The sequence below is a fragment of the Paralichthys olivaceus genome, chromosome 23, assembly GCF_024713975.1.
Source record: "Paralichthys olivaceus isolate ysfri-2021 chromosome 23, ASM2471397v2, whole genome shotgun sequence".
NCBI classification, from domain to species: domain Eukaryota; kingdom Metazoa; phylum Chordata; class Actinopteri; order Pleuronectiformes; family Paralichthyidae; genus Paralichthys; species Paralichthys olivaceus.
The window spans coordinates 2,704,888-2,726,988 of NC_091115.1; the positions used below are offsets into that span (position 1 = coordinate 2,704,888).

At 43.8% G+C, this 22,101-nt stretch overlaps 5 protein-coding genes across 5 annotated transcripts in view; 2 read left to right on the plus strand and 3 right to left on the minus strand.

Annotated features, from left to right (window-relative positions):
* amdhd1 (amidohydrolase domain containing 1) overlaps positions 1-1,508 on the plus strand; it is a 35,941-nt gene extending 34,433 nt beyond the window's left edge. Inside the window, exon 9 of the mRNA XM_069520017.1 lies at positions 321-1,508. Within this exon, the coding sequence (XP_069376118.1) occupies positions 321-426 (106 nt within the window). The 3' untranslated portion in view covers positions 427-1,508. The remainder of the gene's footprint in view (positions 1-320) is intronic.
* On the minus strand, positions 688-4,703 carry LOC109645829 (tetraspanin-9). Its single transcript, XM_020111492.2, has 9 exons — positions 4,477-4,703; positions 3,251-3,291; positions 2,514-2,589; positions 2,230-2,421; positions 2,006-2,080; positions 1,819-1,920; positions 1,596-1,727; positions 1,227-1,310; positions 688-1,105 (listed from the first exon to the last, which is right to left on the minus strand). Exons 3-9 carry the CDS (start codon positions 2,574-2,576, stop codon positions 1,034-1,036), a joined length of 720 nt encoding a protein of 239 aa, XP_019967051.1. The 5' UTR covers positions 2,577-2,589; positions 3,251-3,291; positions 4,477-4,703; the 3' UTR covers positions 688-1,033.
* Positions 4,704-5,031: 328 nt separating this feature from the next.
* LOC109645828 (endosome/lysosome-associated apoptosis and autophagy regulator family member 2-like) lies at positions 5,032-16,921 on the minus strand. The gene is made up of 22 exons (XM_069520015.1): positions 15,618-16,921; positions 12,329-12,449; positions 12,005-12,194; positions 11,756-11,903; positions 11,539-11,628; positions 11,331-11,436; positions 11,080-11,229; positions 10,797-10,885; positions 9,969-10,149; positions 9,675-9,803; positions 9,282-9,372; positions 9,066-9,168; positions 8,793-8,930; positions 8,215-8,487; positions 7,816-7,989; positions 7,476-7,665; positions 7,293-7,389; positions 7,098-7,199; positions 6,889-7,015; positions 6,589-6,767; positions 5,837-5,999; positions 5,032-5,471 (listed from the first exon to the last, which is right to left on the minus strand). The coding sequence occupies exons 1-22, from the start codon at positions 15,717-15,719 to the stop codon at positions 5,400-5,402; spliced, it is 3,015 nt and encodes a 1,004-aa protein (XP_069376116.1). The 5' UTR covers positions 15,720-16,921; the 3' UTR covers positions 5,032-5,399.
* Positions 16,922-17,296: 375 nt separating this feature from the next.
* The window catches only part of itfg2 (integrin alpha FG-GAP repeat containing 2), a 41,717-nt gene continuing 36,912 nt past the window's right edge, over positions 17,297-22,101 (minus strand). Inside the window, exons 12-15 of the transcript XR_011240166.1 lie at positions 20,836-20,946; positions 18,927-19,341; positions 18,466-18,689; positions 17,297-18,317 (exon numbers count right to left, since the gene is read on the minus strand). The gene's annotated coding sequence lies outside the window, so the exon portion shown is untranslated. The remainder of the gene's footprint in view (positions 18,318-18,465; positions 18,690-18,926; positions 19,342-20,835; positions 20,947-22,101) is intronic.
* On the plus strand, positions 17,532-20,677 carry klhl42 (kelch-like family, member 42). The gene is made up of 3 exons (XM_020104932.2): positions 17,532-18,295; positions 18,546-18,739; positions 18,893-20,677. Exons 1-3 carry the CDS (start codon positions 17,532-17,534, stop codon positions 19,345-19,347), a joined length of 1,413 nt encoding a protein of 470 aa, XP_019960491.1. The 3' UTR covers positions 19,348-20,677.

Genomic DNA, 22,101 nt, shown 5'->3' on the forward strand with positions numbered 1-22,101 from the left:
TGTCGAAAATGTTGTAAAAAAAAGTCATAGGTTAGTATGTCGTCTGAAATTTGATTAAAAAGTCAAGTTGTGCGAAATTTGATAAAAGAAAGTCAGGTCGTCTGAAATTGGATAAAAAGAATCATGACATCCGATATTTGATAAAAAAATCAGAGGGTAGCTCCGTCATGGTTGATGCACTTGTTTTAAGTTGCTTTGAATAAAAGCTTCAGCTAAATGAAATGTAACTCTGAAGTCTTTCTTCTTTGTTCCATTGCTTCAGCAGTTGATCTGAAATATAAAAGTGTAACACTGACTGAGCCTCTCGTGTTTTTCTGCAGATGGGAGCATGTGATCTATCAGCTGGGAGGACACCAGGAGCTCATCCGCTACGTCGTCATCAAGGGAAACGTTGTTTATGATAATGAGAAGACCACAGACTTCTAATCACAGGTACTTTCTATCTGTTTGTGTCCAGGCTTCAGTTTTTAGAAGTGTGTCATCACAGGCACAAAACTAAAGAAAACATTACAGGCAAACAAAAGGGAAATTTGTTGACAACCTTTTAAAATCATTTAAGCGTCACCTCGGACACAGATCAAATATCGATCAGCTCATGTGATCAAAGAGCTGATTGACCTGATGATCCCTGTTCTTATCCGTGTTATCTTGAAGACACCAAAAGTAAAGAGGTCGACGAGTCGGACGAACATTTAGAAGAGTGCTCTCTGCTTTTATTGATCATGTTAGTACACAACGCTTGTTTCATCTACACTTATATTATTCCACAGGCATCACTTAAAAAAAACAACATTATTCTCTTCATGCTTCTTTTCAGTCAAGTTCTGATTTTCATTCATATTTTATACAGAAAAACTCAAAACGTGATTTAAAAAAAAATGTATATTCTCAACAATAACTGATGAAAAAAGGTGATAAAAGTTTGTAGTGGCACACACAGTATTTGGACTATAAACAAAAGGTATGATGGAGGTGATGTGATATATTTCACGTATCCAGTATTTAACTAACTGAATTAAGCGCGTGTCTCCTGTCAGGCCTCGTACTTCTTCCCTGCTCGGTGGATCTGTTGGTAGAGCGTCATCGAGAAAGCCATACCGAGGAGCTGGAGAAGAAAACACACACACACACGAGGATCAGCTGCATTTCAGGATACACCCGCTGCACCATCACATTTAAACATGACGTAGCCTCAGAGTTTCACAGCTCTGATAGCAGCTGCTCACCTGTATGACCAACACACACATAGCGATGGTTCCCAGAAGGTGTTTGTTGTCATCCAGCCACTCCTCCACCTTCTCATAGCAACCCTGAAAACATAAATTCTGAGAGTGAGGCCCCGTTCAGACCTGGTATCACATTTAGGAGACATAGAGATTGAGATGTAATCATTGAATATGTGTTGCATCTTGTTTAATTACACCTAATTTACTTAAACAGCTTTTATATTATTTCAGAAAGCAGTGTGATGTTGGAAAGATACAAAATAAACAAGTGTATTTCATCAACGTGTTCTTCAAGTGTATCAGACTTTTCTTTAAATGGAATTTGTCGGCTAGAATAAGAAAAAGATAGAACATGATCTGATGACTGACCCGTGTCCAGAAGGAAGTGGAGGCGTTGCGCCCACAGCCCGGGAAAACCTGCTGGCAGCAGCGGTCAGGAACCACGTTTTCATGCAGGGCGGTGTACCAATCACTGTGGCCCATCACTCCACAACACTTCCACTGGTGACAGAGAGAAGGAAATAGTCCTTTACAGGTACAGTACGACAAGATATCAATTGTTTTTCAAACCCAAGGCCTGAACAGGACGTACCTCTCCCTGTATGGTGTTCCATGCATCCCTCAGGCCGGCGTTGTTGTCAGTGTTGTACAGAACCAAACCTTCTTTCAGGTCCCGTCTGGCATTTTCATTCACCTGCACAGACGGAGAATTCGATGAGTCCACACTCAGACACGCAGCAGCGGAGGATCTTCAATAAATAGGAATATTCCTGTCTTACCTTGTTGGTGTAGACAAAGAACAGGGTGAGGAGGATGAGTTCAGCCAAGAGGATGATCAACAGAACGATGAAGAACTGAATTAAAACACAGGAAGATGAAGAACATGAGAAGAAACATACAGGATACATGCATTTATGTACAAAAGATAAGGCAGAAAAATTCACTACAGAAAGGTCAAAAACGTCACAACACTGATGCACTCTGGGTATTGTAGTACACTCACACTCAGCAGCAGGCACTTGTTCTCCTTGATGGCCCCCAGGCAGCCCAGGAAACCCGTTACCATGACAATGGTGCCAAGGGTGATGATGAGGTTGGCGGCGGAGAGCGACGGGAAGGAGGGCGACAGGGTGGCGAAGCTGCCCTGAGACACCGACAGCCACACGCCCACCCCCAGCAGACCACACCCACCCAGCTACAACACAGGAAGTGAAGAGTTTAATGTGTTTACTGATGTTACTGCTGATTACAAAGAACATTTTCTGACTGTGTGTGTGGAATAATCACCCAGAAGAGCAGGTTGAAAAGGAAGAGCATGTATTTCACGCAGCAGATGCAGCCACGAGCCATGATTGAATCGACACTGCACACAAATAAAACAACAGCATGAAAATAAACCATGAAAAGACTAAAAGCACGTCTCTTACACTGGATTCAAACGTATTTTTACTGTGAATCATCAGTCAAACCTCAGCATTACACATAAATAAATTGAATTTTTTTTAAGACAATCATTATCATTTTAAAAAGCTGGAGTTATACTGTTACCGAATTTTGTGGCAGATATTGAAGAAAATTTCTGAAACCAGTATGTCGGGCGATACACAATAAAAAATGACCATGCTTCCCAAGCTGTCATTATCAGACCCTTAAGACTGAGGTATGATATTTATAACTACAAACAAATATATAGAATTTGAATTAAGAATATAAACCCGAGTTAAATAATTGTTTTTAATCTACAGTGTGAACATTAATGCAATTGCTGCAACGTTTAATCTGAGAAAGAAAATGTTTTCATATCAGCAAACAATAACTCGGTTAGCTGATAAATCTGTCAGACTCTAGAAAAAGGCCCAAATGAACGTTCTTCGTCGTGGTTGTTTTTATCACCACGATAACAAATCAGACATCACAGCTCACAAACCACTTTGTTCTCCCATGACATCACAGTGACTGTAAATAATTTCCTCTCTGGAGAGTCATGTGACAACCACATCACAACAAGGAGGAGACAAACTCACCACTTCACGAACAGGAGAACCGAGGAGCTCTAGTTATGAACCTGAGACACAAAAAGAACACAAACGTCAACATTCATGAAGTTTTACTACTATCATCAATCAATGTGCCAGTCTGACTGATTAACAGGTTAAAAGTGACATCTTCACACACATCCAGTGAGAAACTGAAAGACAATCAGTTCACAGTGATAAAAAAACAGGGAATGTTGAGACGATCACAACCTTCTGGTGATTGACTTATCACACACCGTTAACAAAGTGCTCACAACAAGGAGAAGAAACATAAACACACGTTTCAACTCATTTAAAAAAAATGTCCCTTTGACTCCCTTCGTTTCGAATTTAAACCATAAAATCAAATATTTTAAGAATAAGAAAATACTCTAATTCAATATAATTGCTCAGTTTAACTTCGGGTCAGAGACAACAGTCACAAAATATTCTCTGCAAAGAAACCAGTTGGGATGAAAACAACAGTTTCTAACGTCACTCTGGATGAAAAAAAGCTCAACGTCCAACGCAATCAATAAAAAGTGACAGTCTGTTGTTGAACTGTTTGAAAAGGAATAATTCTGAAGTAGCTCCGGAGCATCAACACAGGACAAGCAAACAGGCCCGGCACTAATATTCTAAAATATAAAAATACTCTTTAACTTAATATGATTGTTTACAAGTCACAATAGTTTGAAACAGGGGTCAAATAAAAAAGACCTGGATCCACTGGATTACATGTTGTAGCTTTAAGTTTAAATAAACACGTCATACTTCCATTCACAGAATTTTCACTTTTTCAAACAGTTAGCATAGAAAAGTTTCAGACTTAAATAGTTTTAACATTGACTGTAAAATCTTCATAGCAGAGAAACTAGGTGGGATACACACAGAGTTTTCTTACAAATAAAAACTGTTCGAAAAATGGACATTTAAATTTAATTCTATATTTTCCAATCGTTTTCTTTTTAAATGTCAGAGTGAGAATTCCAGCTTCTCCCGACGATCTCTGTTCCCGAACGTGACGTCACGGCTCCGAACGTCACTGTGCGGTTTTTAACAAAAGTTTACGACGAAAACAAAAAAACAAAAAACAAAAAAACACGCAAACGTCCAAACGTCTTCGCTCAATCCGCAGATCTGAACGCTTCGGTGACGACAGCACGTGTTGGTTTACGTTAAAGTGAAATCTTCGCGACACTCGGACACAAACTGGGACAAAGTTTTTCTCTCACCTTCACCGACGAGCCGCGGATCATCCTCCCCCCCACGAGGGAGTCGAGTTTCCCGCGCAGAGTCTGACGCTGGCCCCCGCTTCACAGCATCGCTCGGTGCGGAACCGAGAATCCGTCGATCTGAGAAGCGACGAGTCGGATTGGAACTTCTGTCGATGGCTGCAGGAGGAGAAGAAGAAGAAGAGGAGGAGGAGGGAGGAGGAGGAGAAGAGGAGGAGGAGGAGGAGGAGAAGAGGAGGAGGAGGAGATTGTTCGGAGAGGGCGGGGCTGAGCGGTGGACGGGGCCGGAGAGGAGGCGTGGTAGGCAGGGGGTGGAGACGAGAGGGAGGAGCCTGGAGGAGCCTGCTGCTGCTGGTTGTACAGAAAACTTGTAGGATGTAGTATCTGCAGGTTTTTTTTGGAAGTACTGGACAATGTTCGGGATATTCCTCTCAGCAAATACTAAAACATATTATTGCAGTTGCTTCGTGTGTACTTTAGTGTGCGTTGTTGTTTACATGTACTCTGATGTGTCGTGATTGTACTGAACAGGAACTTTACACATCCACACAAAGCTTCCAAAGCCAAACAGGACTTTAATAAAGGTTCATCATTATGACACTGATATAAATACATGACTCTGAACAGAAGAAAACAAATAAAAGTACAAAATATACAAAAAACATTAAAAGCGTGTTTCTTTTTTTCGCTTGCTGCCTTCGAGCTTCCACACGGCGTTAAAGCAGGACGGGGTTTCCTGTGTCAGGTCGGGGGGGTAAAAAGACGTTTTTCTTGCCAGTAAACCAGGCGACTATTCTCCTGTGAAAGCTGGGATCTGCGTTCTTGCTCCTCCCGCAGCGAGGGGTGAGGTACGGAGGTGGGACAGTGACGCCATCACTGACTGAATGTTCCTCCATTATTTTACTCTGCGTCTGTTCTGTGTTTTATCCCAGAACCCATCGGTCAGAGTGGGAGGAGTTCAGCTGCACAGACTCACTGCTCTCTCCGTCCTCGTACTGAAACACACAGATTTTAAAAGATGTTCAATTGTACAAACAAAGTTTCTGCTGGTTTCAAAAAGTATTACTTATTTCACTTATATTCAGGCTGAAACCCTGAATATAAGTGAAATAAATATACTGTCAAATATAGAAAACAAATCTATTGCAGCTACGACACGTACAGCCTCACTAGAAAACTTCATCGACTGTAAATAAACATGGACGACGGGGCTCCGCTTCCTCCTGTCGCACAATAAATGAAGCCAAACTATCCCAGGTAAGGACGCTGCCTTCCTGCAGCTGAAGTTGTTGGATAAATCTGGACGTACGGAGCAGATACATTCACTGAATTAAATTTTCTGAATAAATGCGACACCCACCTTGCTGGCGATGGCTCGGAGTTTCCCCAGCAGCGTGGGTTTCTGGGCGTAGACCACGTCGTCGTCAGGCTCCTCCCCCTCCACCAGGGCACAGCTGTCGGCGGCCGGCAGCTCGCAGTCCTTGTTGGCAGACATCACCAGACGAGAGTACTTGTACTCCAGCCTGAGCACAGACCACAGACGCTTTATCATGACCTCTGCTTCATGTCTGACTCAAACGTCATGATCCCAGATAATAATCTTTATATACTGTTGTTTATTGTTGCTTTATCTTTATCTGACTGGATGGAGATAAATACATTTAAGCAAATAAATCACATGTAGAAATCTGGTAATATGTTTTCAAAATAAGTTTCAAGCTTTTTTCTCAAGGTTTTTGCTGCTGAAAACGTAATTAGACAAATATAATAATTTTTGTACTTTAATCTCATAATATTGTGAATTTTCCACCAAACTTTTTGAATTTCATTTTTTGTCTTTAATACATTTCTGTCTTTCTTCTTTGTATTTTGTTTCTTTACTAAATTACTTTGGGTTCTACATATATAAATATATAAATAAGGACTTCCAAAGGTAAAGTTAAAACACAATCGTTAATCTTTAAAATCTGGAAAACAAATCTGGAGCTCTACGGTCAGTGACAAACAGCTCCTGCCCTCTCTGCCTCTAACTGATGCTTCAGTGATCGTAATGAGCACGTTGGGCTGCGCTGAGATTGTCTGTAAAGTGTTAAATTGGCAGGTGTCTCTCACCTCTTGTTTTTCTTCCAGAAATAACAAGTGAGCGAGATGAGCAGCACGGCCACGAAGGCTCCGCCCCCGACCCCGACCTTCAGCCACAGGGCAATGGCCTCGCAGGGGGAGGAGCTTCGAGGAGGCAACAAGACGCCTTTGGTGCACAACTTGGGCTCGTTCCACACGTACAGGGTTTCCTGGAGAGAGACGGGAGACGGATGAAGACATTTGTCTTGTTCTGGGAAACGTGATGACCACAAAAGTATAAGATTACAATCAGTGTGTGTGTGTGTGTATGTGTGTGTGTGTGTGTGTTACCTGGACGCCACCCTTGCACGCTCCCTCTATCTGGTGGAAGTCGTCCTCGGTGCAGCGTGGACAGGCGCTGGCGCTCTCCCACAGGAAGTGAAACGTGCATCCATCACATGTTCCTGCAGGACAGGAGCTGCACACATGCACACGCACAAATAAAATAAAATGAAATCCAGTTGATGGCCGATCACATGCGACGCCACATGATAACTTACCTGGGAACAGAGACTTCTCCTCGTTCAGATTTCTCTGGGTTACAGCGAACAGTGATGACTGAACTTCGGCCCTGATCACATGAGGCTGTTGCCTGAGTAGACCTGAGGAAAAACAACAAAACAAACTTTACAAAGTTAGGACATTAAAAAAACAAAAAAAACATGAACATCCTGTCTCTGGTGGTCACACGACACCTGTAGAAGAAGTTGATGTCTGGAACGTCCTTCGAGTTTTCTGGGAAAAGATCTGGTTTAGCATTCATTCCGTTCAGGACGCTGTCGGTTGTTGCTCCTGAGAAGAGACAACAGACAAAACACATTAAATCCACCTGTAACAGCTGCTGATCACAGACACACACACGTTAACAAGCTTCATACCGACGAAAGTGTCTGCCAGGCTGATGGACTGGGAGGAAATGGACATCCTGAAGCCGCGGCCGTCTGCGGGTATGATGGTCGACTGACAGATGAAGCTGTCCACCCAGTTGACAAACTGAGCCGCGTCGCTCTGGTCGTCTTTGCTGGACACGTCGGTGACGTTATCTGTGCAGACAGCAGCTCTCCTCCCCTGCAGCAGACGTGATCAGCTGACAGTTACTATGGTTACGCCGAATAGTTCCCCTGCGGCTTTTTTATATTTTTATCAAACTGGGTCAGTTGCTCATTTGACATATTAAGTGTGTGTGTGTGTGTGTGTGTGTGTGTGTGTGTGTGTTACCTCATGGCCGCAGAGGCTGATGTTGAACAGGTGAAGGTATTTTGTGCCTTTGGAGGTGAAACTCGGGCCGATGGTCAGCGAGGCCACGTCGCTCAGAGGGCTGAGGTCAAAGGTCAGAGTGCGGTTGTTCTCTATGTGCGTGAAGGAGCAGTCGCTGTAGCAACGAGAGTGTTCCTGGATGGAAAAGGAAATATATTTAACACCAAACCCCCAATTTACGATATTTTCCTTTAAGCTAACATCTTGTTCCGCTCTTCATATTGAGGCATTAACCACCTGAGAATAAAGATATTTATATTTTTAAAGTACGGTACCTAGTGTGTTTCAGTATCAGAATCAAGAATCCGGTATGTAGTACTAGTATGACAAAACATCAAATGATACCCGAGGTCTCTCTACCTTGTTGCTAATACTGCCTGGTCCACAGGGGACACACGCGTCCTGTCCGTAGGTGTGTCGTCCTGCCAGGAACGTGTTGGGCGGACACTCCTGGCATCTGTTGGTGTTTCTGTCGATATAAAAACCGGCGGGACAGGGAACACAGGAGGCGCCGGACCGCTGGGAGTTCTCTGGGATCAGGGCGCAGGCCCGACACGCTGAGGCCACGCCGTCCAGGACGTTAGTCACGCTGATGGAGTAGAGCTTCACCATGTCACTGACGTACCGACGCACCTACACAAACAAGGATAGAAACATAAGCTAAGGTTCACATGTTTATTTATTTGTCTTCGTCATAGTATTCTGCTCAGAAATTTTTATTTGCACATCCAAACCATACGGCTGATAATGTGTCAGAAATGTTTTGCTTTAATACAAGAACATGAACGTCTGAATCAAATTTCATATCAATGCATTCAGTAGTTTTTGAGATATTTGAGATTTGGCAACAAATATCTGCATCTCTGCAAACGAATTAAACTAAACTAACTAATTAAGATTCTTAAAAGTTGCACAAGCATTAAATTAGATAAACTTACATCTAGAGCGCGGTTGGTCCTCTGGAAGGCCCATGTGTACGAGACCGAGGCGTTCCTGGTCATACTGTGCGAGTACGACTGTTTCCCTTTGCTGCCTTCCCACGACTCCACCACTGTCGTGCTCTTCCTGTTCACATCCTGCAGGGGGCGTCACAACAACACAATTAGACGGGAAACAAATATATGCAAAAGACTAATAAACTGAACCTCGGTGACACAACACGACTGCGCACACACACACACACACACACACACACACAGTCAAGCACACACCATCATGAAGTAGAGCTCACAGTCGGCAGAGCAGATGGTCTCGAACACGAAGGTTATTCGGCCAAACTCGCCACCGGTCATCCCTGAAAGTGAAGCAGGGACTCTGCCACAGCGACACAAACACAGACGGCAGATTAGTGAAAACTGAACACGACACACACACACACACACACACACACATCACAACACAGTTTACAACAAAACCAACACACTCACTTAAATCCAGGCACGTGCAGACTGAGGATGAGATAGTCGTTGTCTGAACTTCCTGCTCCGCTGCGGACGTGGTCTCCTGCCACCTCCCACCCTGACGACACACACACACAAGATTAAAACACTTATAACAATATAATGTAACAGTATTTGACATTTACTAACAACAACAGTACTAACAAGTACTTAGTTAGTTAGTTAGTCTGGTTAGAGAGAAATCCGTCAGTCAGGTGGAGTTGATTAGTAGTTTAACAATAATCAGTCAGGTGGTAAGTAAACAGTAAGAAAGTAGAAGTTACTTAGAACTTAGTTTATTTAGTCATAGAGTTAGTTAGTAAGAAAACAGGAGTTAGTTAGTAGTTACTTAATGTTTAGTTGTGATTAGTTAGTGCTGACCATTCATGTCGTCACATTTGGAGTTGCCCACGTTGAAACAGGAAGTCTTCATGTTGGAGGGCAGCACGTTCCACCATTTATACTCGTAACCCAACACAGGCTCTGTACCTGCAGAACACTTAGCACATGCTAACACACACACACACACACACACACACACACAAACCATCTTTTCATGAGTTGAAAATTCAACCAGGACTTTGAATACAGACGTTCAAAGATAATAAAATATGTTTATATCGTGGAACAGATTCTTTGTAGTGATGCAACGATCGGTGAGTAGACGTGAGTTACCGTAGGTGCCGTCAGAGTGGGTTCCACGTGGGCAGGGCAGACAGGTGGAGTCGTTGCTGTTGTAGTAGCCAGGGTTGCAGGGCGGGCAGGGTTCTCTTTGTCCTGTCGCAGGAAGCTCCACAGCTCCAGTGACGTTCTCCACGCAAATCTTTGGCTCCACCCAGCGATACAACACCTGCGTCTGCAACCCACAAAGCCACAGAGCAGAATATCACCAGGAGTGGACGGATTCTCACTTGGGTCAAAATGAGGACAATGAGCCAGGAGTAAAATCATAAATTGCATAAAACCAAACGAAACCATCAACAGTAACAAGATCTGCTTCTTTTCTGTTCTTGAATAATCGTCGCTCTAGATCAGCTCGTTCACAAATGTGAATCCAAACGCTCCAAGGTCGAGGACAAGAGCCAATTTGATTTTGGATCAGGTGACATTCAAAGTGTTTGCTCAGCTTTTCACCGTCTCCTCTCTCATCATAATGTGAGACGTCTCTTGTTTCTGGTACAATACACCGAGAGAGAGTCTTCACTGATCAGTCCATTTAAATCTAATGTCATCATAGGTCAAAAGTTTATTTCTGTCAATACGGTCTAACCTAGAAATTCAAACTGTTAATTCAAAAATGACATATAAAACAATCAAGGGTTGTATTTAATCAAAATTCTGCATTATTCCAAACTGTGCCGTTTCAATCTGATTATTTTTGCTTTATTTATATCAAAACTGTCGACTCATCTTTGTCAACTTGACGAATCAAACACTACGTTTGCCTTTAATTTAGACTTTAAGAGTGTGTGTGTGTGTGTGTGTGACGTGGGCGCCGCTGACCTTCCCGTCGCTGTCGCAGGCTGTGTGGATCTGGAAATAATCCTCCTCTGAGCACGGTGGCCTCACTTTACATTCTGCCCATCCCTCATCTGAGAGAAGAGTCGGACACAGAGGACGATGAAACGCAAACGATCAGATGCAGAGAAAACACGCAGAACGAGAAGATGGATTATTCTTTTCACTTTACAGAAGAGGATGCAAAGTAAAACATGTGACATTTGTTAAATCCATTTTCCATTTGATAATTTCACGCGTACACATGCGTGTGCGTGTGTAAACATACGTGAGTAGTGGTGTTCGGGGCAGGGTGCACAGGACGACGCCCCCTTCACGGAGTAAGTGTTGCTGGGACACGGCTGACAGGACGAGGAGCCGGGGGATGAGCTGAACCAGCCGGGTCGACACGGAAAACACTCGGACGTGTAGGCTACACCTGAACACGCGTGACGTACAGTAAGTGTGATATGTGCAGAACACGAACACACAACTTCACGTGTTAATATCTAGATTTTCGAGCTTCTTTTTAATATTTACCTTCTATTTGAATGTTCTTGAGCAGCACTGGTTTGACCATCTTCCCTCCCACCAGGATGCCGGTGGTTCTCCAGTACAAGATGTTGGTGCCGGACTTGAGACTCACCTAAAACACACAGATACACACAGTGAGAAACACACAACCCATGAAACTGTACAAACACACACACACACACACTCTCACACAAAAGCAGAATCACGTCCTCACCGTGTGTGTGTTCCACTCTCCATTGCTGGTGACTTTAATCCACTTCTGGTCGTCAGTCTGGGCCATCTCCTGACACTGTTCATTCTGGACCTGAACGTTATTAGTAATAAAGTTATTATTCATTAATCTCATGAACATTTAAAGATTTAAAGTCTGTTAATTCAGCGGAAACGTAGAATGAGCTGTGATGTTGTAGGATGCCGTCACAGGTGCGTACATAGAACTCAAAGAAGATGTTGTTGTCGGGGTACTGGTAGGTGAAGGAGACAGAACCCTGTTTCTCCAGATGGACGGCGTAAACCAGAGACACGGTGCACTCGTCGCGGTTCGACTCCAGGTACACACCCTGCGGCGTCCACGATGAGCTGCAGAGACAACAGAGCAAAACATCAGTACAAGAACAAGGGCTGTGATACATCTACGTTCACCTCCATGTTACTGTGGGAGTAGTTCATGTCTGCGTCACCTGTTACAAGCCTGTATGTCCTCGCCATTTGGCCCCGGGTCCAGGAAGCTGGCCAGGCTGGTGAAGCCTGCAGGGATGGCGTCCCACTGGTCAAAACGGAGGCCGCTGCCCAGAGAGTAGGAGCCGGCTGCACACGACGTGCACTGCTGCGTGGACATCTCTAAAAACTTTCCAGCCGGACAGGAGAAGGCTGTGAGACAGAGAGGAAACGAAGAGTCATGTTGATATGTGAATATACCGTGTACACACACACACACACACACACACACACACACACACACACACACACACACACACACACACACACACACAGGCAGCACTCACAGCAGTCGGTTCCTCTGGTCGGAGGAGGAAGGTCTGAGCAGGAACCAGGACTGTGAGGGATGGTGACTCTCCATCGTGACCCGGTGCCGTCACACTCTGTGTACTGGTAGTAGTAGTCTGTCTGCAGAACACACACACACACACACACACACACACACACACACACACACATAAATACAAAGATCAATACAACATCATTAGCTGGCGGGACATGTGGTCTGTGTTCGTCCCATCACATACGACACTTGATGCATCTGCTTCTACGCGAGCATGAAGCTGCGTGAGTCCGTATCAGACCAAAGCCGGTCATATGAAAGGGAACATTGGGAGACGAAAGACTTTTCAGGGCGGCTGACCTCAGTCGCCACGGCAACCAAATGTCAGAGCGCTAATGGTCCATTAAGAGCACAACAGCAGGTCATCTGTACAGTCGCTTGTGTCCAAGGACGACTGGTTGTGACATTATTCTCATCGTCTGAAAGGACAGAACATTGATTCAGACGAGAGTTTCATCTAAAGTAATTTATAACGATGCTTTCAGGCACATCTCGTCGTCCCGAGCAACACACGACAACGAAGAGAGGGATTCTTTATTTTAATCTTTTTTTTTTTTTTATCAATAGAGTAATAAAATCATACGTTGTTATTTTCATTCTCTTTATATATTATCTTTTTCATGTTCACGGTTCAGCCTGATTCTTTTCAGACCATCATGTTATTTTGACTGAATGAATAAATAACCTCTGCACGACAACGGCCCTCATTAAAACGAGTATAACTCTGAACCCTCAGAGGATAAATGGATGAGAAGCTGATAGATGCACGGAAGTCAAACTGCAGCGTTCATGTGTATCTGCAGTAAAAACAGTGAGATATGATGTAAAATACAGAGTTAAGCATCGTGTCAGTTTTGCAGCTCTCAGTGATTTGACGGCTGATTGTCCAGATGCAGGTGGAGAAAAAGTAAAATGTGTGTGTGTGATGTTTTCATAGATCTTCAGTACTAAAATAATTGAAAGTATTTATCAGCAGTTTCACGCTAAAAGGTCCACGTCCATCTTTTCCTGCTGTCGACTCAAATATAACCCCCCCCCCTCCCCGACTCAAAGGTTGGCTTGTCATGGCGTTGAATTCTAACCCACCCCCCTCTCCTCTATCTGCTTTTCACCAGTCTCCATGACGACCAGCGTGAGTCACACAGGAGAGCAGCGAAACAAATTAGCCCGTGTCCCTTTTTTTTATTTTTTTTTTTTATAAGCCCCCCCACCCCACCCTCTATTCCTCCCTCCACTGTCAACACATCAGCTCGGGCGCCACCAGACCCATTGTTTGTCCATTAGCAGGTGAATGTGAGCGCAGGTTGACGACTGTTTACATGTTTGTGTGTCTGTGCTGCCATGTTTGTTTCTGCAGGGATGTGATTAGTCATGTAAAAGAGCTCGGCCTTATCTGTACAACACACACACACACACACACACACACATCCTACATCTACAAACCATCTTCCTCTCGCCCCTGATTGATTCCCCCTGAACTACAACTGTTCCACTTTAATTAGCGGATACTGAGGTGTGGGTGCTCGGCTGCAGCCAGCTGCCCGCCTGCCTGCAGACGCCACTGATTCGGCTGAGCAGCAGGTTCGGGGGAGGAGATGGAGATCTGCCAGAGCGAGGCTTTACAGTCCGAGGATGTTGAACGTGCAAGGCAAGCTGCACTCACAGGTTCTGTGGCTTTAGTTCTACACATACAGGCCTCCTGGGAAAGTGACGGATCAACAAACACAAGACCAAGTATAGTTCAGGCATCGGATATATCACAGGCTCCACTTTCTGAAGAGGGAGTGTTTATATTAAGGGGTTACAAGCTGTTATTAACGGCTCTATTACTGGTGAATACATTATTAACCGATGCTTTATTGATTGAATAAGTTTCGAGCTCTCACAAACAGCTGCAGGACATCTGGACCAAAATCCAGCTCATTAACATTCATAGCTGCAGACCTGGTGGATTACTACAAAACTCTTTGTTAATGTTTATTAACACTTATAGGTGACTGGGTCACTTTTGCATATGAATTATAGTATAAGCTGAAAATCCAATTGACCTTTTAACGTAGATTACTGCAGCCTCACTCTGAGGGGTGTAAATACATGTAAGTCCCTGTCTGGTGAAAATCAAGTTTTTAAACATGAGAACATATGACGTTGAGAGTTAGGGCCACTTACAAGATTAAAAAAAACGAGAATGAAATCTTAATTTGAGGTGTGTCATGTTAGTGGGGAAATATTAAAAAGTCAAGCAGAGAGCCCAGCCACGTGACCAAACTGAGGAACAGTTACATTTAAGACATTTTAAAATCACGAGGGGGATTTTTAAAATGACAAACCTTCTGAATGTGTCATGTAGAGGAAGAAGAGTTTTAGGGGAAGTAATAAGGTGGAGGAGGGGTTTTCACAACCTGGCAACCCAAAGGTTATTGGAATTAATGACATTAATTATAGATAGTTTAAACTGCTTTCACCACAGAGAAATAGTATTTCAGTAAAGTTGTGTTGTTTGCATGACAACAGTTTTTGTGCATTAGCATAAGGAGGTGACGTAAAATGTCTAATCATTACTAACTTGATTTAAACTGGATGTTAATATTAAGTTAACAGTAAATATCTGGGTCAGTGACGTCCTCATTTTGACTTAAAGCTCCAGGGAAAAATCCTCATGGATCCCTGCAGGAGCCAGAACCCAGATTAAACACACACCTCACTGAATGTGACGCCAACAACTGTAAACACTATAATCAGTGAGGAGCATCCACATGCACCGTGTGTGTTTCTATCACAATCAACCCTGTCAGCCATTTATTCCTCCTCCACCTCCTCCTCCTCAGCGGTGGATCGCAGTCTGGCTGGCCGGCAGGAGGCTGCTCGGAGGAGGGATGGAGGCCAGCAGACAGCCTCATCGTGTTTATAGTCAACATGAAGCACATTTTAATCCGATCAGCAGCGAGGAGAGGCTCGTGTGTTCTTGCACAGAGACCCAGACACTGCACAGACAATATTCATACATATGGAGGAGGTGGAATGTGTATTAGTGCTTCTATCTGTGCAGGAGGAGACGCGGTGTGGATCTGGATCTGTGCATGTGTGCATGGACATGTTCTGGATTCAGGTGATGTGCAGTGAAAACATCCTCATGACGGCAGCGATTTAAAGGAATATTCCGTCTGTGTGCATGAGGTTGTGATGAGATGATGATGAGGATGAAGAGGAGGAGGAGGAGGAGGAGGACTCACCTCCTCGCACGGCCGCAGGTCCGCGGACTCAGCTGAAGTCAGCGCGGTGGTGATGAGCAGGAGGCAGCGGAGGAACCGGGAGGTCCACGCCTGCTCCCGCATCCTCAGCTCGGATCACGAGCAGCCGGCTGTCCGCTGAAAGAGGCCGAGTGATGCGCAGCGAGGAGCCCGAGTCATTGATGCGTCTGCCCGGGTCTCCTCCTCCCCACACACCGGCAACACACACACACATTAATACACACACACATCCGGCCAGGACTTTCAGATTATAACTTTTAATCCTAATAACAGCGAGTGACAAGGTGAAATTCTGTTTCTGAGAAAATCACGATAACGTCTGATTTTATTTTATCAATTTGAATTTTGCCTAAGAAATATTTTAAATTAAACTCTCAAATTTTCAGTTTTTTCTGTTTTAGTTCAGAAAATAAAATTTTTAATTTTTTTCATGGACATCATTTATTTTGTTTGTATAGAGACAATATTTTATAATTTAACATTTCATAGAGAAGATTGGGAATGTTTTTAATTTTCTTTCATATAGTGTTTATTTTTAAATTTCCCATTTTTATATAAAAAATATTTTATAATTAAAATTTGAAATTCAACTCTCCAAATATCTAAATGAAAATGTATACAGCTTAGTTTGGAAAAATAAAAACGTTCACACACCCATTGACAATTAAATGATGAATCCAATAATTATAGTAGATATATTATAGTAATAATAATGGTCTGTGCTCTTATTGTGAAGGCTGGGGTCTGCTGATATTCTCGTTGCTTCACTTCTCTCAGACAGTGACGCCACAACAAACCTTATCTTGATTGACAGCTGGAGATGAACAGAGCTGCTGAGCTCATTAGAACTGATGGAGGAGAATAAGCTGCAGAGAGGCTGAGTTACACTGTTTTCTATTCTACTCCATGATATAATAAAAATAATACATTTTGTTCATACGGCACCTTTCACACATAAAATGCAGCTCAAGGTGCTTTGGAATAAAATGACATGAAATATGATAGATCGATAAAAACACGTTAGCAATAACACACAGACTTATTAAAGTGTAAAACGAGCAAAGGGTCTCAAAAAATAAAAGTGATGAACCAAAATGTAGATAAATATACAACCACTCCAGGTTCATCTCTCGTCTTCTTCTCTCTACTGCTGTTTCCTGCTTCGATAAGTCTGTGGTGAAGCCTATGTAACAAAAAGGAAATAATTATAATTATTTTTTATATGATATTTTATTGATTTTCTTTTGGCTTCATTTTCCAACAATATGTATTTATAGATCATCTTTAGTTGCCTCTTCACGTGACGTCTTGTGTTTTTATTTCTTTTTATAATCTTTTATTTGTTGTTGTTGATTTTGAACATTTCTTGATTAATGACGCGAGCTGTTCCTCCCTCCACCGCCAGGCGGCAGCAGCTTTAAAAAAACAAAAAAAACAACCTCACAAAGAAGAAGAAGAAGAAGCAAAACCCGGACATGACGTAGTTGCAGAATCAAAACAGTTCAGATTTGACAGCTCGGCATCGTTTTCATAAAATGCGATGGGAAATGTTTTTGCAACCCTCAGAAATAAACTGTTCCATGTAACCGACACCTCCGGAGGCCGCGGCGACGTTTCACCGAGCCGTCGAGGAATGCTAACCCGCGGAAAGGGCTCATTTGGTTAGGTTATCCCGTAGCTGCAGCCGCTCTTCTCCCGGCTAACTGCTTAGCTTCCCCCGGCTAATGGAAGCTGCTCCATGGCGATCTATGGGCCGAACATGACCATATATAGACCGGCCACAGAGCTCCCTCGCCGGTGAAATGTAAACGGTGACTCGCTGCGGAGAGGCTGACAAAGGGCAACGAGAAAAACCGAAACAGCTCGAAACAGAGAGAGTGCGCCGCCGCCGCCGCCATGTCATCTGACCAGATCATCGCCATCGTCATGGATGACAAAATCTACGAGGTGAATAAGAAGAAGCTGATCGAGAAGAGCGACTACTTCCGCGCACTGTACAGCTCCGGCATGAGGGAGTCCACGGAGGACTCGGTGCAGCTGCAGGGGCTCAGCGTCCCCGGCCTGGAGCTGGTGCTGGAGTTCATCAACACCTCCAAGGTCCAGGTCGTCAACGAGACCCTGGAGGACCTGATCGAGACCGCCTCCTTCCTGCAGGTCACCTCCATCCTCAAGCTCCTGACCTCGGAGATCCGCCTGGACAACTGCGTGGAGCTGTTCAGCCTCTCTGAGGTCTATGGGACTCACGACCTGCGCCACGCTTGCCTCAAATACATGAGCTGCTACTATCACCCCATGCTGAAGCGGCCGGAGTTCGGCAGCCTCCCCTCTGCTGTCAGAGACCAGGTCAGGGAGATGCGCATGAAAGGCACCGCCACCCTCATCGCCATAGGAGACTTCACCTGTCTGTCCCTGGACGTGCCTGATCAGGACGAACCCTGGTCCATGCTGAGGTACGGGGAAGTGGAGCAGCGTTGGAAACCACTTGCGAACAACCTCCCTCCAGACATGATCAACGTCAGAGGGTACGGCTCGGCTGTGCTGGACAACTACCTGTTCATAGTCGGTGGTTACAGGATGACGAGTCAGGAGATCTCTGCCGTGCACTGCTACAACCCCAGCAGGAACGAGTGGAACCAGGTGGCTCCGCTCAACCAGAAAAGGTAGATCCACATCTGCAGTTATCTGCAAAAGTTTAGGTTCTAATCCTTCACAAGATACCATCGTCTGATTGGACCCCTAATGCGTTACATAAAAAAACATAACCTGCCTGGTGGAGTGAAGTATCTGCAGAGTTAATAAAAACAAGGAGTCCTACATCAGGTGGTCTCACCTCACTGGAGTCCTGATCTTTACATCATCAATCGTCCTGTGTTTTGTTTCTGCTCACTCATTGTGTCTCCTCCTCTCCAGGTCCAATTTCAAGCTGCTGGCGGTACAAGGGAAGCTGTACGCTGTGGGAGGCCAGTGTCTGGGCACGGTGGAGTGTTACAGCCCGGAGCAGGACTGGTGGACCTGCGTTTCCTCAATGCCCGACCCGCTGGCTGAGTTCTCCGCCTGTGAATGCCAAGGAATGATTTACATCATGGGCGGATACACTGCAAGAGGTTAGTATGTGTCAGCTGCTAACGAAGTCACAATGAATCACTTTTTCTGTAAACATTTCAAGGTTTAACATAATGTGACAAATGTTTCAGGAGGTAGAAGTGATTGTCTCTTCTGAAACCGCTGCTAATGGTGTTTTATTCTGTGTCCAACAGATAGAAACACAAATGTCCTCCGTTACTGCCCCACCTCTGACACCTGGACGGTGTTTCGGTCCTGTTCGGCTCACATCCGCAAGCAGCAGATGCTCTCAGTCGAGGACACCATCTACCTGGTGGGCGGCTACACCCACGAGCTGGAGGCGGGTCGGCGGCAACGACGTCCCAGTCAGACGGAGGACGTGCTGACGGTGCAGTCCTACAACATCACCACGGGGGAGTGGTTCCAGCTGAAGGAGAACACGTCGAAGTCGGGCCTGAACCTGACGTGCACGCTGCACAATGACGGCATCTACATCATGAGCCGGGATGTCAGCCTGCCCACCAGCCTGGAGCACCGCGTCTTTCTGAAATACAACATCTTCTCCGACGCCTGGGAGGCCTTCAGACGCTTCCCGGCTCTGGGACAGAACATGCTGCTGTGCTCGCTTTACCTCCCCAACACGCTATGATCGACAGGGATGATGGGAAAGACTTTAGTGAACAGAGACAGTGCAACATTTATATCAGCCAGTGTGTGGCTTGCTTGTTCCAGCACAAAATGTGGCCCTGTGGCATTATGGGAACAGTGTCTGGTTATCAGGTTGAAAACCTTGTGACCACTGTGCCTCGGAAAAAGAAAAAGAAAAAAAAAAAGCACTACTACATTGTACATAACTGCTGTGGATGCAAATACAGAAGCTACAAGTAGGAAAGTGATGAAGCCCTGTGGCCCGTAGGTCAACAGCATCGGAACAGCTAGTCTCTGTTTGTGCCTCTCGTGTGTGAACGTGAAGGTTGCATTCAAATCACAGTGATGTTCATCTGTTTCTCTGAAAACAAATGCACAGAAGTTATTTCCAGAATCCTCCGAGAATCTCTCGACCATTAGGATGAAAAAAAGATTCTGTGACGGATGACGAGGATTTTTAACCTGTTACCTGCCATCTTTTTTTTTTTTTTGGATTAGGAAACAGCTTTAGAATTTGGTATAAGTCTGCATACACTAGTTTAACAGCACTTAGTGGTGTTTAACAACCTTCTGTGTTTTTCAGAGAAACCCATGGTTATGACTGGAATGTAACACTGATACATGACAGCCACAAACTGCGGCTTATTATAACAGCATGCTTTAAAATCTATGGGCCGCAGAATTCCAGATGTTTACACTCCACATACGGCATTGATGTACGTTTTCATCCATAATTCACTACAGACCTTAAAATATCTCAGAAAGAAAACACATTTATTCTCTTGATGTACATAGCTGATAAATAATGGCTTTGGTTTTACACTGCCAGTTTTATGGGGATTGGAGGTTTCTTGAGAGTTGCTGTGTGGCGTGTGAAGGAGGGAGCGTCATTTGTTGTACTCGCACACTTGTCTTATTTTTCTTGAGATACACTAAACAAAGCTTAAAGGGCAATTCCATGAAATCAACGATGCACATGTGCCTTCTGCAACCTCAGTTAATCGAAACTTGATACGAAAAAAAAAAAAAGCACAAAATGCAAAACTTTGTTACGTCGCCAGCAACTGACCAAAACTGCTGTGTTTTTATTTTACTTTCTGCTAAAGCAAGTTTTTTAATTGAGGGACTTCTCAAATAATGTGTGTGTGTGTGTAGATTTGAAAAAAAATAACGTTTAACAAAGTTTCATTTATTTCTTGAACTCATCGGTTTTGAATGAAAGCTGCACTTAAAGTGTTTGATTTGGTGGATTTCAGCTTTTCTCTGCATTAATGATCTGTTTGACAGTTTGGAAATTTGGGTCACGATAATAAAGATGATGTTCAGGGTCAGTGTTCATGTCCTGTTTTTTAAATTCCCTTTACAACACATGTTTATTCTGTGGCTTCACCCGACACTCTGCTTGATTGTTATTTCCATTCAAAGTTTCCAAAGCAACAGAGAAGACAGACTGTTCACAACATGGAAAATATGTGATGAGACTTCTTACCAAAATATCTTCCTCGTTATCAGCCCACGTGACCGGGAACACTGTAGTAAACCATTCGGATCCACTGCTTAGGAAAAACTTGGCTGCTGCCTCGCCACAGAATGTCGCCCCCTGTAGGAAGGTGGACAAATTATACTTACACTCAGGGAAATGGCACAACAGTTCAGATGGAGGAGATCAGCTGAGCACAGTCACTACACATTATCACAGAGCGTTTCCACATAATTGTAAAGATTATCTTAGCACGATTACACACTGTTCTGGGTGGAGGTCTGTGATATGTATCTAAGGTATCCACTATATAATGTATATGGTACATGGGCTATAAATATAAATATGAGAATATGAAATGTGAATATTGACATTTGTTAAAAAACAATATACTTCAACGATATCATCAAACATGCTCTAGATATGAAAAGTTCGGAGGTGATCACCAGTTTCTTAATATTTACTCAGACATCCGACACCATAAAAAAACGTTGTTTGAATATCTCGTCATGTGACAGAGATGGTGATTGTCCCTCCTTGGTTATAAAATATCTGAATTAAACACACAGCATCTTTGACTTACTGAGCACTGTTGTGCAGGAGCATCAACCAGCAGGGGGCAGTACAAGCTTTTTTTTTTTTTTTTTAATTTACATTTTATTTTCCACCTTCACAAGGACTCAAATAACAAATACTAAATAGACTCAAATAAAAACTCCTTCCTTTCAGCTCTCTCCTCTGAAACCATCACTTATGAGAAAAGCCACCTGTTACATTCTAAGACAAATAAAAGTTTCACATGAAAACTTCCACATCTGGAATCATCACAGGTGTAAATATGTCGTCATCATCGTCATCATCATCATCATCATCATCAGAGGTGTGGAGCACAGATGGATATTCACTTTTTTTTTTAATGTGGATGGATAAATGGAAGCAATAGTGTTTTTTTAATTGACAGGCGCTGCTGTAAGGGAGGAGGCAGAGGAAATCAATGGATGCCATCAGTGGTGCAGATTGATCGTCTGTGTGGGGTCAGACCACGGCGATCTCTCTCACACCTCCACAGCGGGGCTGCCGAGGCCAATCTCTGCTCAAGGGACCCATATATCAGATACACAGAATGTGTGTGTCTGTGTGTGTGTGATGCAGCATCACTTTAAAGACTAAATAAAGCAGACGACGTGATGATACGTTAAGGAAGAAGGTTTTTTTTTTTTTGTAGTGTTGTGGTTTGAAATATCAAAGATGTTTGATTTGTCTTCAGGTTTGAGA

What these genes read in the sequence shown, in the direction of transcription:
- LOC109645828 (XM_069520015.1), bottom strand. Translation starts at nt 15,719, where the DNA reads ATGCGGGAGCAGGCGTGGACCTCCCGGTTCCTCCGCTGCCTCCTGCTC. An exon ending in CAAGAACATTCAAATAGAAG is followed by an intron (nt 11,230 to 11,330) that starts GTAAATATTAAA and finishes ACGCGTGTTCAG; the next exon opens with GTGTAGCCTACACGTCCGAG. An exon ending in CCACTCTGACGGCACCTACG is followed by an intron (nt 9,804 to 9,968) that starts GTAACTCACGTC and finishes TGTGTGTGTTAG; the next exon opens with CATGTGCTAAGTGTTCTGCA.
- LOC109645829 (XM_020111492.2), bottom strand. Translation starts at nt 2,576, where the DNA reads ATGGCTCGTGGCTGCATCTGCTGCGTGAAATACATGCTCTTCCTTTTC. An exon ending in TTTTCAACCTGCTCTTCTGG is followed by an intron (nt 2,422 to 2,513) that starts GTGATTATTCCA and finishes CCTGTGTTGTAG; the next exon opens with CTGGGTGGGTGTGGTCTGCT. An exon ending in GGAACACCATACAGGGAGAG is followed by an intron (nt 1,728 to 1,818) that starts GTACGTCCTGTT and finishes CTCTGTCACCAG; the next exon opens with TGGAAGTGTTGTGGAGTGAT.
- klhl42 (XM_020104932.2), top strand. Translation starts at nt 17,532, where the DNA reads ATGTCATCTGACCAGATCATCGCCATCGTCATGGATGACAAAATCTAC. An exon ending in GCTCCGCTCAACCAGAAAAG is followed by an intron (nt 18,296 to 18,545) that starts GTAGATCCACAT and finishes CCTCCTCTCCAG; the next exon opens with GTCCAATTTCAAGCTGCTGG. An exon ending in GGGCGGATACACTGCAAGAG is followed by an intron (nt 18,740 to 18,892) that starts GTTAGTATGTGT and finishes TGTGTCCAACAG; the next exon opens with ATAGAAACACAAATGTCCTC.